This window comes from Rattus norvegicus, chromosome 12 (genome assembly GCF_036323735.1).
Source record: "Rattus norvegicus strain BN/NHsdMcwi chromosome 12, GRCr8, whole genome shotgun sequence".
Lineage (NCBI taxonomy): Eukaryota > Metazoa > Chordata > Mammalia > Rodentia > Muridae > Rattus > Rattus norvegicus.
Window position 1 is genome coordinate 27,740,248 of NC_086030.1, and position 15,751 is coordinate 27,755,998.

Sequence of the window (15,751 nt, forward strand, 5' to 3'; positions counted from 1 at the left end):
GCGCATATATGTCTGTGCGTGCTTGCCCACATGCACGCTGCACATATGCCTGTCTGTGCATACATGTCCACGTGCATCCAGAGACCTAGCCGGTATCAATTTTCTCTCACTACATGGTTTCAGGTGATAGAACTCAAGTTGTCCAGCTTGGTGGAAAGTGCCATTATCCAGTGAGGTTTTTTTCTTTTTTTGAGACAGGGACTCACTGTGCAGTTGTCCTGGCTGGAACTAACTATATAGACCATGCTGGCCTCAAACTCGGAGACCGACCTGCCTGCTTCTGTTTCCCAAGTGCAGGCATTTAACGACATGCACCACCATGCCCTGCTCTTCTCTCTCTATCTTTTTCTGTCTTTGCCCCACCCCCTTTGTCATTAACCACCCTAGTAGTCTGGCCGAGGCGGATGTAGAGGGATGATTCAGTAGTGACAGGAAGCCAACTGCCTTGCCCGCTGCTCGCCAGAGTCAGTGGTGCTGTTGGCATCAGCCTGGGCAGGTGTGCGGGCACAGGATGAAGTGGCCATGGTGAGGAGCCCTCATTCTCAGGTATGTCTTCTCCAGGGGTACTCTGCTGAGCAGGTGTCCCTTGCACTGCAGCCCCCAAGACCCTTAGCAATAGACTGAAGAGAAGCCAAGACATCTGGTACCTTCCGCCCCGGCCTTGCCCTGTGGCCCTCTCGGAAAGTCTGTCTCGGGAGCTCCAGGCGCCTACTTATCTATCATTGTCTTTCCAAACCCCTAGCCTCTGAGACTCCCAAGAAGCCCCCTAGGGTGGTTCTGTCACTAACAATGGGAAGGGCCAGCCAAAAGCCAGAGATGTGAGGCTCTCCCATCCATGGAGGATTGGCTAATGCCACAGGCCTGGGATGCTTTGGGGAACTGTGCCCAGTCCCTGTCCCACCCAGGGGGGAGTTGCTATCCCCAGAAGTCCATCCAGGCCTGAGCTGGCTTCTACCTTCTGACGGATAATCCTTGTAGCACTGTTGGGCTCCTTGGTTCTGGTTCTGAACGGGTGGCTCAGGTTGGCCAGGGTCTGCCAGACCTCGGCCCGCGGGCATACTCACATAGACGCGAACAATCTTCCTGGCCCCTGGCTCCAATAGGTTTGTTCAGTCTTCTCTCCACCTCACTCAAAGCCCCAGATTATTTGGTCAGCCTGGGTTTTATAGGCTCCTGTAATTACGGCATTAGGAATCCTGCAGTAGAAGGGCGGTGAGTTCAAGGCCAGGCTGTGCTGCATTGTGAGGCCCTGCCTCAAAGGAAACAAACACTACAGAAATGTTATCCAGCTGAGACCACGGGCCTCAGAGTAGCACCCCATGAATAAAGCCATCCCAGGAGTGAGGTGCGTCCTGTGCCTCGTCCAAGCGGACCCTCGTGGCCTCTGCTCCCCGAAGGATGAGCCTTTTGACTGCAGTGATCACTAAGGGCCATTGAGGTTAGAAGCTCTGATGCAGCCCTCAGAGGCAAGCTTTGTTCATATGAAAACTGCCCACTTCCCTTTGAGCTATTTTGGCCCACGGAGCCACAGAGCTGTGGCGGTCCCCCCCCCCACACCCACAGCTAGCCCTGCCTGGCCCCTTGGGGCTCTTCGAGACTGCTGGGCTGCCCCTCCTGCAACCCCAGCCTCTGTCCCCCACACCCTCAGCCTGCCTGCTGTCCTTCAGGGTAAAGAGCATCCGATGGGATGAAGGGAATTCACCGCGCCTGCGCTGGGTTTCTGTCTTTTCCGGTGTTTCTTTGGGACACAGTATGCGCCTCTTTGAACCTCCATTTGCTCCCTGGGAAGAAAACAGGCTTGGAGTGGTCCCCAAGTGCGAAGCAAGCCCCAGACCCTGTCCAAGAAGCACCCCATGCACTCACACCTGCTCTTTTTTTTTTCTCAATATTTTAATACATTTTAAATTACTGTATGCATGGATGGGCGCCTGTGTGGCACAGCGTAGGCCAGAGAATAACTTGCAAGAGTTACTTCTTACCAACCACCATGTGGGTCCTGGGGATCGAACTCAGATCATCAGACTTGGAGGCAAGCGCCTTTTACCTGCAAGCTATCTCACCAGCCCCCATTCAGAACCTTTTTTTATTCGTCTGCATTAATTATGCAGACTAATAGGCTTATGACCTTTCCATATGGCACGTGCCTTGATCATGTTCACCCCAAAATCACCTCTCTTGTGATTCCCACTGGTCCCTTCTCTCCCAACTAATCCCCTTCTGATTTTATGTTCTTTTCTTGGGGGTTGGGGATGGGGGTAGTGGCCCAATGAGTTTCATTAGCTTCATGTAGTTTCATTACAAGATGTGAGTGAGGGGTTACCCACAGGAGCACGGGCATCTTACCATTGAGGAAGCGTGCTTCCTCTCTCTCTCTCTCTCTCTCTCTCTCTCTCTCTCTCTCTCTCTCCCCCCCCCTCCAGCAACCTTTCTTTTTTAATTATTTAAAATATTTAAGTAAGTTGGAATATGACGATGCAGCCTGGGAGGCAGGCGCAAGCCAGATTCTGTGAATTCCGGGCCAGCCTGGTCTATGCAGTGAGGTGTTAGACCCATCAGGGCTACGCAGTGACCCCCGGTCTCCAAACCACAATGTATGTGTGTGAGCACTTTGCTTGCACGTACACGTGTGTACCCCATTCATGCCCGGTGCACACAAAGACTGGGACAGGGTTGGGTCCCCTGGAGCTGGAGTTATAGATGGTCGTGAGCTGCCATGTGGGCGTTGAGAGTCAAACCTAAGTCCTCTGGGAGAGCGTCGCGCTCTTGATCTCTGAGCCATCTCTCCTGCTCACCCTCCCCCAACTTGCCCCCTCCCCCCCATGCTGGGAATGGAGCCCAGTGCCTTGCCCTTGGCTCTGTAAGTGTCTATCTTCTTTACTGGGTGATTCTAGCAGACAGGTACTCCTAGTCGTGTCCGCAGCCTCATGCTGCTAGATTCTAGGCAGTTGCTCTCACTAAGCCACACCCCCTGGGGGCATTCTAAGCAAACGTCCTAGAATGCCCCCCCCCAGGCCTCTTTAAATGTTTTGTGGCAGAGTCTCATTGGATTTGAACTTGCAAAATAGCCCAAATAGACCTTGGAATTCCCAATATCCCTGCTTCAGCCTCTTGTGCTGCTGGCCTGCTCCACTAGATCAGGCGTATCTACTTCAGTAACCCCTCAGACCCCACTGGGGTCAGTAGAGGGAATCCACATGTCCCTCTAGCTGTCACCAGGCGGATAATATAATCCCTCAGTCTTTGCTGCAGGCCAAGTCCCTTCCCATGTCACATGGCTAAGAACTGTGACTAGAACAGGCGTCATGGAAGCAACCCACGTGGCTAACCCTATGCTGTGTTTGTCATCTCTCCATGACAGACCTCGTGACAAACTCCCCTGCGTGGCCGGTTAGAGATATAGATGTCCTGACCCACTCTGTCCTGGGGTCTGAGGGCTTCCGGAGCCCAGCTTATCCCCGGACAACAGGTCTAGTAGCACGTGGACGCTCTCCAGCCCAGGGCTCTTGGATGGAGAATGGTCCTTCTTCCACAGGCGTGGGGTGCCCTTGGGGAGGAAATAGAAGTCAGCGGGCCAGCTCCTGCGGCCTTGAATGCCAAGCTTGCTCCTGGGGTCCTAAGTGAGCTGAGCTAGACAAGTGCTGGATTGTGTGTAACCTGCTCCTACGTATGTGATGTCCAAGTCTCCTGCTCTTGTTTTCCCCCCATCGAGGAGTCTCGAACTCCTGATCTGCCTCCGCCTCACACATCCTGGGATTATAGGAGTGAGACAGCATGAATTGATTCCTGCTCCTTTTCCCACCATCCTTCCATCACTTGCTCACACCTCCTCTTCCTCCTCTCTATCCCTCTCTCTGTATACATACATCCCTCTCTCCCTTAAAAATACACACACGCACACACACACACACACACACACACACACACACACACACACACACACGGTTGTACTTCGTACTCAGAACTAGCCTTGATCTCCCAGTCCTCCTGGCTCTGTTTCTTGACGTCCTAAACCAGTGGTTCTCAACCCTCCTAATGCTGCAGCCCTTTGAGTTCTTCATGCTGTGGTGACCCCCCAACCATAACATTATTTCCATTGCTACTTCATAACCACAATTTTGCTAATGCTATGAATCGTAATAAATATCTGACATAATCTGACCCCCTGGTGACCTTTAGAAGGGTTGTGACCCACAGGTTGCTAATGTTCAGTTTATGAGTTTCTTTGATAGACAGTCAATGTCCTAAGCAAAGGCTACACTCCTAGCCCCTCACTGGGGGATTCTAGGCAGGGTTCTACTGCTTAGCCACACTTTCTCTAGCTTGAGGTGGGACCATGTGCCGACAGAGTGGCCGGCCACTTAGTCATTCACAGTCCTTACACAGGACTGTTTTCCTCAACTATTTCCCTTTCCCATGCTAGGGAGCCGAGTCTTCTTGTAGTTGCAATAGTTGATTCCATAAGCCCATTAGAGAAGTGTGTACCTTCACTCATTCACCAGACTTCAGGGCTTCACCAAGGCTTGGATAACCGTTGTCTTGTTTGGGGCCCTGGGCTAACGGAGGACTGGCAGCCTCCTCACGCCAGACATCCCTCTACACAGGCCCACCCCTTCGTCTCCCAAAGACCAGCTTCACTCTGAAAGTCCTCGAGTGCTGTCCCACAGCTGGGACTGTCTCAGGGTTCTCTCCTCTGAGAGGCATGACGGGCATCCTCCAGCTCTCACCACAGGCAGAATCTAGGTTCTCTTGTTGTTGTATTTTTGTTCTTTGTTTGTTTGTTTGTTTGTTTGTTTGAGACAAGGTTTCTCTGTGTAGTCCTAGCTGTCCTGGAACTCATTCTGTAGGCCAGCCTGGCCTTGAACTCAGAGATCTGCCTGCCTCAGCCTCCCAAGTGTGGGGATTAAAGGTGCTGCTAGGATCTAGGGTTCTTGGATGGTGGAGAAAAGGAAATACCTAGGTCTTCCTGGGGGTGGAGAGGAGCACCACAGAGGAGGAGTTCATTGGCCTACAGCAACAGGATGAGTAGGGGTAGAGAAGTGTGTGTGTGTGTGTGTGTGTGTGTGTGTGTGTGTGTGTGGTCATGAGCTGTGAGCTGCCCAATGGGAATCTTCTGGAAGAACAGCAAGCACTCTTAACTGTTGAGCTCTCTTTCCAGCCCCTCCACCTTATTTTTGTTGTATTTTGATAGAGTCTCAGCCTTTAGCCCAGGCTAGCCTGAACTCACTATGTTGTCCCAGGCTGGCCTGGAAAGAGTGGCCATCCCCCTGCTTCACCCTCTGGAGTTACTGGGATTACAGGTGTAAACAAACCCCTATGCTAGGGCGAGGACTGAGTGTTGAACCCTCCCTTTCTGCAAAGCCACCGTGAGCGCTTCTCGGCCTCAGTCTCTCCACCTGTGAACTGAAGAGCCTGTCTCTCAGGGCCAGATGGACAGGGGATGGATGCTTAGGGTTTTACACAATTTCTCTGTGCCATCTAGCGCTCTCAGAACCTTCTAGTGCACTGTTCTGGTAGTGCGCTGGTTAGGGTCACATGGGAGACATGGTTGGTTCCATCGACATTGCTGGAGCCGGGGACCAGAGAGATCAGAAACCGACGACACTGGGTGGGTGGCACCAGGGAGCCACCGCCTTACAGATCTCCAATGCAGCTTTGCAGCTCCCTCCCCAAGCCAACATGAGTGCCGAGTTGGAGCTGCTGTGGCCACTGTCAGGACTGTTGCTGCTGCTGCTCTTGGGGACCACAGCTTGGCTGTGTGTCCAGTGCTCCCGCCCAGGTAAGTGTCTCACAGGCCTCTGTGACTGGACCTGGCTGTGAGGGGGACGTCAGGAGGGTGAGTACCCAGGACCAGATGGTGGCCCCTAGATGGTCCCGAGGACACTGGTTCTACTGGATCATGGGGGGTCACTCAGGCCAGGATGAGCGAAGGGAAGCTAGGCTACCAGTGGCACCCTCTTTTTCAAGTCATCCTCATCCCACAAAAGGGGATTAAGTTCTTTTCTTTCCTTCCCTCTCTCCTTTCCTTCCTGTCTCCTGCTCCAGCCCTCTCTCTCCCTTCATCCCCTCTTTCCTCTCTCTCCTTCCTTCTTCCTTGTAATTCTTTCTCTTTCAGACTGTCACACACTGTAGCCCAGGCTAGCCTCAAATGTTCCTGCCCTCTGGCCTCAGCTTCCTGAGCCCTGGGATCACAGACCTGTGTCACCACACCCAGCTGACAAGAACCCTCTCAGTGACAGGCAGCTGGAAGGGACAGCCTGGTGGAGTTACAAAGGGGAGGAGGGGTTCCAGACTTCAGCCCTCCCCCACTGCACCCCCTGAGTTCAGGGACACTAGCTACGCCATTTCTGTTCTTGCAGGGGTGAAGAGAAATGAGAAAATCTACGAGCAAAGGAACCAGTGAGTTGCCCCAGCTTGGCGTATTCGAGCACCCTGGGGTGGGGGGCCCCCTGAGGAACCCAATCCATGCCCTCACTCATGCCTGCTCCATGGCAGGCTCTAAATGGATGCCTAGCTCCCATGGAGGAAAAGAAAGTGTCCAGGAGCTATCTGAGGGAATGTGGCATCACAGGGCAGCCATAGTGGAAGCAGACACCTTCACTCCAGGCAGAGCAAAAGCAGAATCTAAAAAAAACACTTAAGAGAGGCTGGGTCCCGCCTATCCCCACAGATATTCCAGAACCTGCCTGGGCCACAGACGGAGTTCAAGGCCAGCCTGGTAATTCAGTGAGACCTTGTCTCAAAATTTAAAAAGTAGTGGACCGCAAGATGGCTCGGCCAGTATGAATGACTGATACCAAAGCCTGGTGACCTGAGTTTGATCCTCCCTGAGATCCACAAGGCAATCAGACTGCCTACCACATCACTACACACATGTAAATAATAAATGCAAATAAATTTTTTAAATTAAAAAGCAGGACTGGAGAGATGGCACAGTGGATGTTCTTCCAAAGAATCTGGGTTTGAGCCTAGCACCCACATAATGGTTTACAACTGTCAACTGTCTTTAATTCATCTTGCAGGAGATCCAATGCCCTCTTCTAACTTCCTCAGGCACCAAGCATACATACATGTGGTGGACAGACATATTCATGGGCAAAATACCCATACACATTAAAGAATAATTTTCAAAGGGACCATGACTCAGTCATACAGCATGACCTAGAATCCCTCAGTGAGGGGCTGGGGCCGTGGCTCAGTGGTAGAGCCCCTGCCTAGAATCCCCCAGTGAGGGGCTGGGGGCGTGGCTCAGTGGTAGAGCCCCTGCCTAGAATCCCCCAGTGAGGGGCTGAGGGCATGGCTCAGTGGGAGAGCCCTTGCTAGAATCCCCCAGTGAGGAGCTGGGGCATGGCTCTGGTGTGTGTAGCGCTTGCTGAGGAGTATGCTCAGGGTTGTGAGTTCAATGCCCAACAGAAAAAGAAAGGCAAGAGGCAGGCATGGTGGCATATTCCTTTAATCCCAGCACTCAGAAGGCAGAAGCAGGTAGATTTCTGTGTTCAAGCTAGCCTGGTCCACATAGTAAGTTCCAAGCCAGTCAGGTCTGAGAGAGAGGAGAGAGAGAGAGAGAGAGAGAGAGAGAGAGAGAGAGAGAGAGAGAGAAGTGAGGGAGGAAGCCAGCTGACCACTCTCTACCCCTCTCTACTAACTGCACGTACTTTCCACATTCTCATACAGCTCTCACGTGCACACCCCAATAGGCCATGTCACCCCCATCACCCACCCACCCACCCCCTTCCTCATTTCCTTTTGCAACTGAAAAACCACAGTGAGATCTGAAAACAGAATCTTCCATCTCTGACCACCCTGAGCGATGGCTAAAGCTTGCATATTTGGTTTTTTCTCCTTTTTGGTTTTGAGGCCGGGTCTTACTCAGTAGCACTGGCTAGCGTAGAGCTTACTCTGTAGCCCAGGCTGACCTCAAACTCACACTGATCCTCTTGCCTTGGGTGCAGACACATACCTTCCTGGGCTCTGCTCCTCCATCTTCTGTGTTCCTTGTCCCTATCTGGCTCTCCGTCCTCTCTCCGAGTCGTTGCCTGTGGAGTGTCAGAGTGCCAGAGCTCACCACACCCTTGTGTATTCGCAGGCAAGAAAATGAACAGAGCGTAGCCTCGTCTCAGACGTACTCCCGTGAGTCCTTGAAGCATCATGGGTTTGGTTTGGGGCTGGGACTTCCCATATCAAGGTCCCTTGCCCTGAGGCCAGCCTGATATACCAGGCGAAGGCCGAGCTGGGTGAGTGCCTTGCCAATACTCTGTCTCTGCTTCCCTCCACAGTGGCCAGGCCGGTGCGGACAGGACTCCAGATGGACGCAGCCTCAAACAAGTCATTTGAGAGGTAGGAAGACATTCGGTAGTGCATGGGCCGAGAACTGGAGAACCCCATCTGGCAGAGCAGGGGCTAGACCTCATTCTGTCCCCAAGCTGCAGAGGGCTGGCCTGTTGAGAGGGTCAGAGGGGCTATCTCCTCCCCAGGGTGTTCTCTCAGTGCCCCTGCCCCATCCTTGCAGGAAGAACAAGCTGCTTTTCTCCCACCTGGAGGGTAAGTGACAGCAGGCAGGAATGGCCTGACTGGGGCTGTTGACAGGGGGACAAGTACTGGCTTGGGAGGCTTCAGAGGGAGCTGAGGCGGGGGGTTGATGGAATTGGCTTTAATAAGTAAGGCAAAACGTGTACAAAGGTACGGCCATCCAAAGCCTAGGCTAGGCCCTTGCTTGAGCTGCAGAGCCTGTGTTGGGTAGGGGCAGGACCCGGAGGGAAGACAGCCTAGCCTAGCCTTTCTTCCAGGTCCTGAGTCCCCTAGGTACCAGAACTTCTACAAAGGTGGGTAGCACCACGGGGAGGGGATGGGCCGCAGCCCCGAGCGAGCTTAGCTTGTCTTATGTCTTCTCTCTGGCCTCTTCCAGGAAGCAGACGGGAGTCTGATGCTGCCTATGTGTGAGTGGCCCTTGGTCATCTCTGTTTCTGGGTCTCTCTCCCAAACTTCTTTCTGAGGCATTCAGTGAATCCGGGTAGCCCTTCAACTTGGTGACCCTGGCCTTGTGTGGCTGATTATAAAAAACTGAGTATCTGGGAGGGAGGGGTGGGCGCCCATCCTGTTCATTTGGTGAAGGGCAGGTCACAAAGCAGACATGATGGCACTCACTCGCTGTCATTTCAGCACTCAGGAGGCTGAGGCAGGGGGATCACAGCTAGGGTGGGCTACATGTGGCTCCCTCCCTCTAGAAAGGGCTGGGGCTGGGGTACATAATGCCTGCCTATCGCATGAAGTAATCCCGGCACTTGGGGAGGAGATCAGGAGTTCGTTCGAGGCCATCCTGATCTGAATAGTGAGTTTGAGGTCAGCTTGAGAGACAGAGACTGTTTATCTATAAGGTAGGGGTTGGTAGAACACTAGCTCTTCCCTTAAAGCCTGACACCTCTGGGGACCCACATGGTTGATGGAAAGCACTGACTCCCAAGAGTTGTCCTCTGACATCCACGTGTGCTGTGACACCCTTGTGCATGTGCATATGTGACCATGCACATACATGCACACGATGTATAAGAAAATATAAATTTATAGAGGAAAGGAAGAGAGATATATAGATGATACATATAAACATGCATGCATACATACAGGCATGCATACATACATACATGCATACATACATACAGGGAGGAAGAGAGAAAGAGTTATATGTAGTGGTACAGGTCTGCCCTCCCAGCCATCCCAGCACTTGGGAGGCTGAGGCAGAAAGGTCTGATTCAAAACCATGTAACCCCAAAAAAGAAATGACCCCTAGAATGTCTCCTCTTGTCACGAATAGGGAAAATTGTGGCCCAGGCGGGGACTTGTTGAAAATGTCCTAGCCAGGCTGACCGTCCTCTAGTCCCAGAGCAGTAAGGGGCTCTCTGGGAAGCATCTCTAGTGGATTGGAGGAGACCTCCTCATGGCTTCTCCTGAGCGCCCCCTCCTGACAGACCTGCCCAGCAACCTGTACTCCATTTTGTTTTGTTTTTCCCAGAGATCCCATCCCCACGGACTACTACAACTGGGGATGTTTCCAGAAGCCCCCAGAAGGTAAGGTGGAGATGGGGTGGGGTAGAAGAGGAAGCAGCCCCTAGGTCTAGATGGGTCTGCTGAGAGGCTGAGAGATGGAGGGAGTCCTGCAACAGGCCTAGGTGGGTGGGGCGGAAGGAAGCTGGTCAGCGGCACACAAGAGGAAGGGACAGAGTGGAGGGAGGGAGAGACAGGACAGGAAGCAGAGGCGGAGCTGTGGGTGGGAGCATCTGAGGACATGGGCACCTGACGACAGATAAGGCAGCGCGAGCTTGGAGGATGCTGGAGCCTTTGGTCTTGGACACTTCTGGTACCAAGGAGAGGAAGGAGGAGGGAGGAGCAGGACCTTCCGCCTGGGTCCTCAGCTCCCGCTGGAGTGGGCCGTGGTCGCACACCAAGGAGTTCACTTTCTCCTCTCTTTATTTTTTTTTTAAACATCTTTTAAGAAATATTTACTTGTGTGGGTGTGGGTGTGGGGAACACACGCGGCAGCCTCAGGACTTCTTGTGAGTGGCGGAAGTCAGAGCTCCCTTTAACCTTGAGGATCCTGGGGGTGCCCGACCTTTGTTCTTGTTTTGTAAGAAAGGGTCTCCTGCTGGGAGGCAGAGGCAGGTGAATCTCTGTGAGTTCGAGGCCAGCCTGGTCTACAAAGTTTCAGGAAAGTTAGGGTTGTTACACAGAGAAACCCTGTCTAGCAAAACAAACAAAACATCCCCGACCACAAACAAACAAGATAGCCCCTGAGGCAGGCCACCCAGAGTTGTCTTTCAGCCTCTACCCATCCGACCACACCCACACTTGCAGTCAGCGTACACACAAAACAACAACAACAAAAACTGCTCTAAGGGGCTGGAGAGATGGCTCAGCAGTTAAGAGCACCACTGCTCTTCCAGAGGTCATGAGTTCAACTCCCAGCAACCACATGGCGGTCTGTAATGGGATCGGTACCATCTTTTTGTGTGCAGTGTGCAGATGTTCGTGTAAACAAAACTTATTACATAAAATGCATAAGTAAATGTTTTTCAAAACTGGTCTACGAGAATAACGAAGCCGTGCGTGGCGGGGGGGGGGGGGAGCAGTAGGGGGAAGGGACATTGGGGGCTTGCAGACAAGGTCTCCTGCCAGCTCCCTTCTGTTGACAGACAATGATTCCAACTCCTACGAGAATGTGCTCATCTGCAAGCCCAGCACCCCCGAGTCAGGTAAAGCTGTCCCTCCCGAGAAAGGTGGGACAGGGGCCGGTGCCCTGAGCTAGGCCCACCCTAATGAATAAGAAGTAAGGTCCCCAAGAGTCTTAAGTCTCTGGTGCCTTTGGGTCAAGTTCACCCAAGGTCCTGACAGGAGACCTCTCACAGGGGAAGGAGCTCTCCAGGGATTATCCTCCTTGACTGGGGTCATCCTCAGGGGAAGAGCGCTGGGCCCTGGCTCTTTGGACTAAACTCAGAATGTTCCTGAAACCTCCCTCAGGTACTGAGGAATCCGAGGATTACCAGAACTCGGTATCCATCCTTCAGTGGCGAGAATCCAAGAGGACTATGGGTATGTGGTAACTGGCTGATCCAGGAGGGTTGGTGGGCCAGGGTGGGTTTCCCTTTGTCTGGTCTGGCTCACTTCACAGTGGAGCTTTCATTGAACCCAAGGCTATGAAAGCCTCGCTCGCCACCAGAGCTCCCTTCGCCAGCAGATGGATCTCCAGAGCTTGGTCACTCAGTCTTGGAGCAAACAAACAAACAAACAGACAACAAACAACAAACAAACAAAACAGTCAGACACCATGCGTCCTCTATGAGCGGTCTGACACTTGCCCTGTGTCATTTGTGGGGACTGGGTTCCTGAGCAACCCTGGCTGGGGAACATCACTGATGTACGCCTGCCAACAGTCCCAGCAAACGACCTGTCGTGATCCACAGGTGCACGCACGTCCCCATCAGGAAGCCCAGACGAGGAGCCAGATTACGTGAATGGGGATGTGGCCACGACGGAGAAAATCTAGGAGAGAATCCAAAGGAAGGTACAGTGTGTCCTCTAGCCACTCAGAGCAAAGGAGGGGCCCACGCCAAAGGAAGAGCCCTGTGCTCAAGGGAGGGGCCGCAGTGGAGTGAGGGATGGAGTGAGGGCCCCTCACCAACCATTAGAACCAGGAAGGAGATGCTTACTAAAGTCCATCCGGTCGGGGCTGGGGATTTAGCTCAGTGGTAGAGCGCTTACCTAGGAAGCGCAAGGCCCTGGGTTCGGTCCCCAGCTCCGAAAGAACCAAAAAAAAAAAAAAAAAAAAGTCCATCCGGTCCACTTTCTGTGAGACTGGGGGACTCGGAAGAGGTAGGCTCTCCCGGTATATAGAAGCATACATGTGGTCCAGGGTACTGGAGGCATCTAGCAGAGATGTCTCAGTACCAGAACAATCCACCAATTGGGGATGGAGGCGTGGTTCGTCAGTAGTGATGGTGGGCATACGTGAAGTCGTGGGTTCCATCTTCAGCACTGAAAACACAACAAAAAAGTTAAAATGTAAAGTAAAGGAGCCAGGCGTGGTGACCAGTGACCCCACCTCCCAAGTGCCTGGAATTCCAGGCGCTTAGGAGGGGGAGGCAGGAGGATCAGGAGTTCAGAGACAGTCTGGGCTACATGAGTTTGAAGCCAGAGATCGGGTTGTAAACTGGGGAGGTAGGTGGGTCTCGGGACTCACTGACCACCCAGCCTGGCAGAAACCGTGAGCTCCAGGGGCCAAGGATAGAGAAAGATACTCAAAGTTGACTTCTGACCTCCACGTAGTCATACATAGTCACATGCACGCATACACGGGTGCACATCACACACACACACACACACACACACACACACACACACACACAGTGTGTGTGTGTGCACACTAGACAGAACAGAAAGGCTGGAAGAAAACGAAGCGATCAGACAATAATAAAACAGATAAGAAAATAATTTAATATTCCAGACATGGTGGCACACACCTTTAATCCTAGCCCTTGGGAGGCAGAGGCAGGCAGATCTATTGAGTTCTAGGCCAGGCTGGGCTGCATAGTGAGACCCTGTTTCAAGAAATTCCCCAAACCAAAAATGTAATATGTTCCCGGGTGATAAACAGACAGGGGAAAGGGGGATGACTTGGGATAGGAGAGACAGGGCTTTGAAATTTAAACAAGACAAAGGCTCTCTATTCTTCCTCACTGGGAAGAACATTCCAGAAGAGTAGATAGGGAGGTAGGAGAAGCAAGATGTCAGCCTCTGGTAGAGCATGGAAGACATTGGAGGCCAGCTAGTCAGAGCCAGCACAGGGGTTCTTGAATGACAGGGGAAGGAAATGAAACTGGGTCTTGTTCCCTTGGTTCCTCCTGCCTTCCCCTTGGAATGCTGGGATTGCAGGTGTGCGCTGCCTCACCTGGCAAGCTTTCTTTTCTTTCTTTCTTTCTTTCTTTCTTTCTTTCTTTCTTTCTTTCTTTCTTTCTTTTTTTTTCCCGGAGCTGGGGACTGAACTCAGGGCCTTGCGCTCGCTAGGCAAGCGCTCTACCGCTAAGCTAAATCCTCAACCCTCTTTCTTTGTTTTGAGATAGATTCTATGTAGCCTTGGCTTGATAATGTAGACCACGCTGGCTCTGAACTCACAGCGATCCTCCTGCCTCTACCTATGAAGTGCTGAGATTATAGGCATGAACCACCACACCTGTCTTTTTAAGTGGGCTCTGCAAATTGAACTCAGGCCCTCATGATTGTGTAGCAAATATTTTATGACCTGAGCCCCAAACTCTCCTTTCTGTTGAAGGGCCTGAGGATCAGGAGCCGACTGTTTACTGCCTGCTGTATAAAGCCCTGACTGTGGCTGCTCCTGGGAGGGGCACCAGAACTGCCTGACACTGCCTGGGAGACATTGGAATCACCAGGGCTGCAAGTGATGCTCCGGACTTCTCAGGGACAAAGCAAGTGTCCAGGGGATATTGACTGTGCTGACTGGAAGCCCAGGACCTGAGGCAGGATGCATCCCCAGTCCCACATCTAAAATGCAGCACAACATTGGCACTTGTGGGTTTTGTTTTGGCTGTAGGTCTAAATTGTTCAGGCTGATGTCAAACTTGCAATCCTCCAGCCTCAGCCCTTGTGCTGGGATCACGTTATACCACCACACCTGACTTCGTAGGGTGGTTTTGTTTTTTTTTTTGTTTTTTTTTCCTTTCCTTGTTTGAACCTCAAACTACTTATGAATGTTGATTTCTGGAACTGTTACCATGACTTTTCCGGTAGTTAACTTAAGTTGCTGGAGCCGTATTTAATGTTGTTAATGTCAGGGGACTCCCCGTTTCAGAGCATTAAATGTAGTAGCCTTAGCAGAAGAATGGGGTGTGGGGTAACCTGAGATTGCCTTGGTTTCTTACGAGGCTCCAGTTTGTTCTGATTTTCCATTCCTGCGGGGGGGAACCTTGTGGGCCAGTGATAAAGAAATAAAACCACCCCCTCATCAAACCTCAGGAAACCCTGTGTGTAAGAGCAGGCACAGCGCACATGCCTTTTAGACACCTTTTCCTGTGTGTTCCTAGGGTCTACCATCTGCTGTTCCTCTCCATTATTTTAACAGTCACACTGTGTAGCCCCTGGCTGGCCTGGAACTTGCTGTATAAAGCAGGCTGGCCCTAATGAGGTGTCTGCTTCTGCTTCCTGGACACAGGGATGGAAGGTGGCACCGCAGCTGGCCTTCAGTTTAAAAACTCTGACACATTCCGTGTGGGTGCCTGCAGGCACTGTTGTTAGCTGCCCCACGGGAGTGCTAGGGACCCACATAGGCTCCTCTGTATGAGCAGTTCGACTGCCGAGCCATCTCATCTCCCCTGCTTTCTGAACAAGTGTCTGGCGTTGAGCTTGTGAGCCTGCCGATTGGATAGATGTGCTGGCCTAGCGAGCCCTGGGGATGCTTGTCTAACTTGCCAGCGCTAAGATCACAGGCATCTGGCCCCGTGCCTGGCTTGATACTTGGATTCTGGGGACTCTAAAAATCAGGTGGAGGTTTGCACAGCACTTTACCAGCCAAGCCACCTCCCCGCTTTATTAGTGCGCGCACGCGCATGTATGTGTGTGTGTGTTTGTGTGAGAGCATGCACGGTCAGAGGTCAGTTCTATGGAGCTGGCTCCCCTTCTGCCCTTAAAAGAGCTCCAGGGATGAATCTCAGGCTACCAGGCAGTGCCTTTACCACTGAGCCGCCATCTTGCCAGGACCCTTCTGTTACTCAGTCTCACTGTAACCCAGGCGGCTGGCACTGAACTCCCGGTACCCCTTTGCCTCAGCACCCCAGGTGTTGGGGTTACAGGCCTGTGCCACCACACCTGGCTCTGGTAAAGACCCTTCCTGGAAATGAAGAGCAATGTGGGTTTTGTTTTTTAAGACAAGGTTTCGGGGGCTGGAGAGATGGCTCAGTGGTTAAGAGCGCTGGCTGCTGCTTCCAGAGGTTCTGAGTTCAATTCCCAGCAATTCATAGTCATCTGTAATGAGATCTGATGCCCTCTTCTGGTGTATCCGAAGACAGTGACAGTGTCATATACATTAAATAAATAAATCTTAAAAAAAAAAAAAAAAAAAAAAGACAGTTTTTCTATATAGCTCTGGCTGTCCTGGGACTCACTCTATAGACCAGGCTAGCCTAGAACTCAAGAGATTTGCCTGCCTCTGCCTCCAGAGTGCTAGGATTAAAGTTGTGTCCTACCACTGCCTGGC

General features: G+C 52.2%; 1 protein-coding gene across 8 annotated transcripts; it reads left to right on the plus strand.

The window, feature by feature from the left end:
* Positions 1–399: 399 nt before the first annotated feature.
* On the plus strand, positions 400–14,513 carry Lat2 (linker for activation of T cells family, member 2). 8 transcript variants are annotated; one of them, XM_039089531.2, is made up of 13 exons: positions 407–546; positions 5,638–5,776; positions 6,357–6,396; positions 8,084–8,127; positions 8,274–8,334; positions 8,507–8,538; positions 8,784–8,819; positions 8,903–8,933; positions 10,004–10,059; positions 11,181–11,240; positions 11,506–11,577; positions 11,949–12,049; positions 13,814–14,508. In XM_039089531.2, the coding sequence occupies exons 1-12, from the start codon at positions 523–525 to the stop codon at positions 12,029–12,031; spliced, it is 678 nt and encodes a 225-aa protein (XP_038945459.1). In that variant the 5' UTR covers positions 407–522; the 3' UTR covers positions 12,032–12,049; positions 13,814–14,508. The 8 variants fall into 8 exon arrangements, 6 of the variants coding, with proteins under 6 accessions (XP_038945460.1, XP_038945461.1, XP_017453847.2 ...); NM_173840.2 differs by having other exon boundaries at positions 468–546; positions 5,651–5,776; positions 13,814–14,513; XM_017598358.3 differs by lacking the exon at positions 8,784–8,819 and having other exon boundaries at positions 406–546.
* Positions 14,514–15,751: the final 1,238 nt, after the last annotated feature.

What these genes read in the sequence shown, in the direction of transcription:
- Lat2 (XM_039089531.2), top strand. Translation starts at nt 523, where the DNA reads ATGGTGAGGAGCCCTCATTCTCAG. An exon ending in TGAGGAGCCCTCATTCTCAG is followed by an intron (nt 547 to 5,637) that starts GTATGTCTTCTC and finishes ACCGCCTTACAG; the next exon opens with ATCTCCAATGCAGCTTTGCA. An exon ending in TCAAACAAGTCATTTGAGAG is followed by an intron (nt 8,335 to 8,506) that starts GTAGGAAGACAT and finishes CCATCCTTGCAG; the next exon opens with GAAGAACAAGCTGCTTTTCT.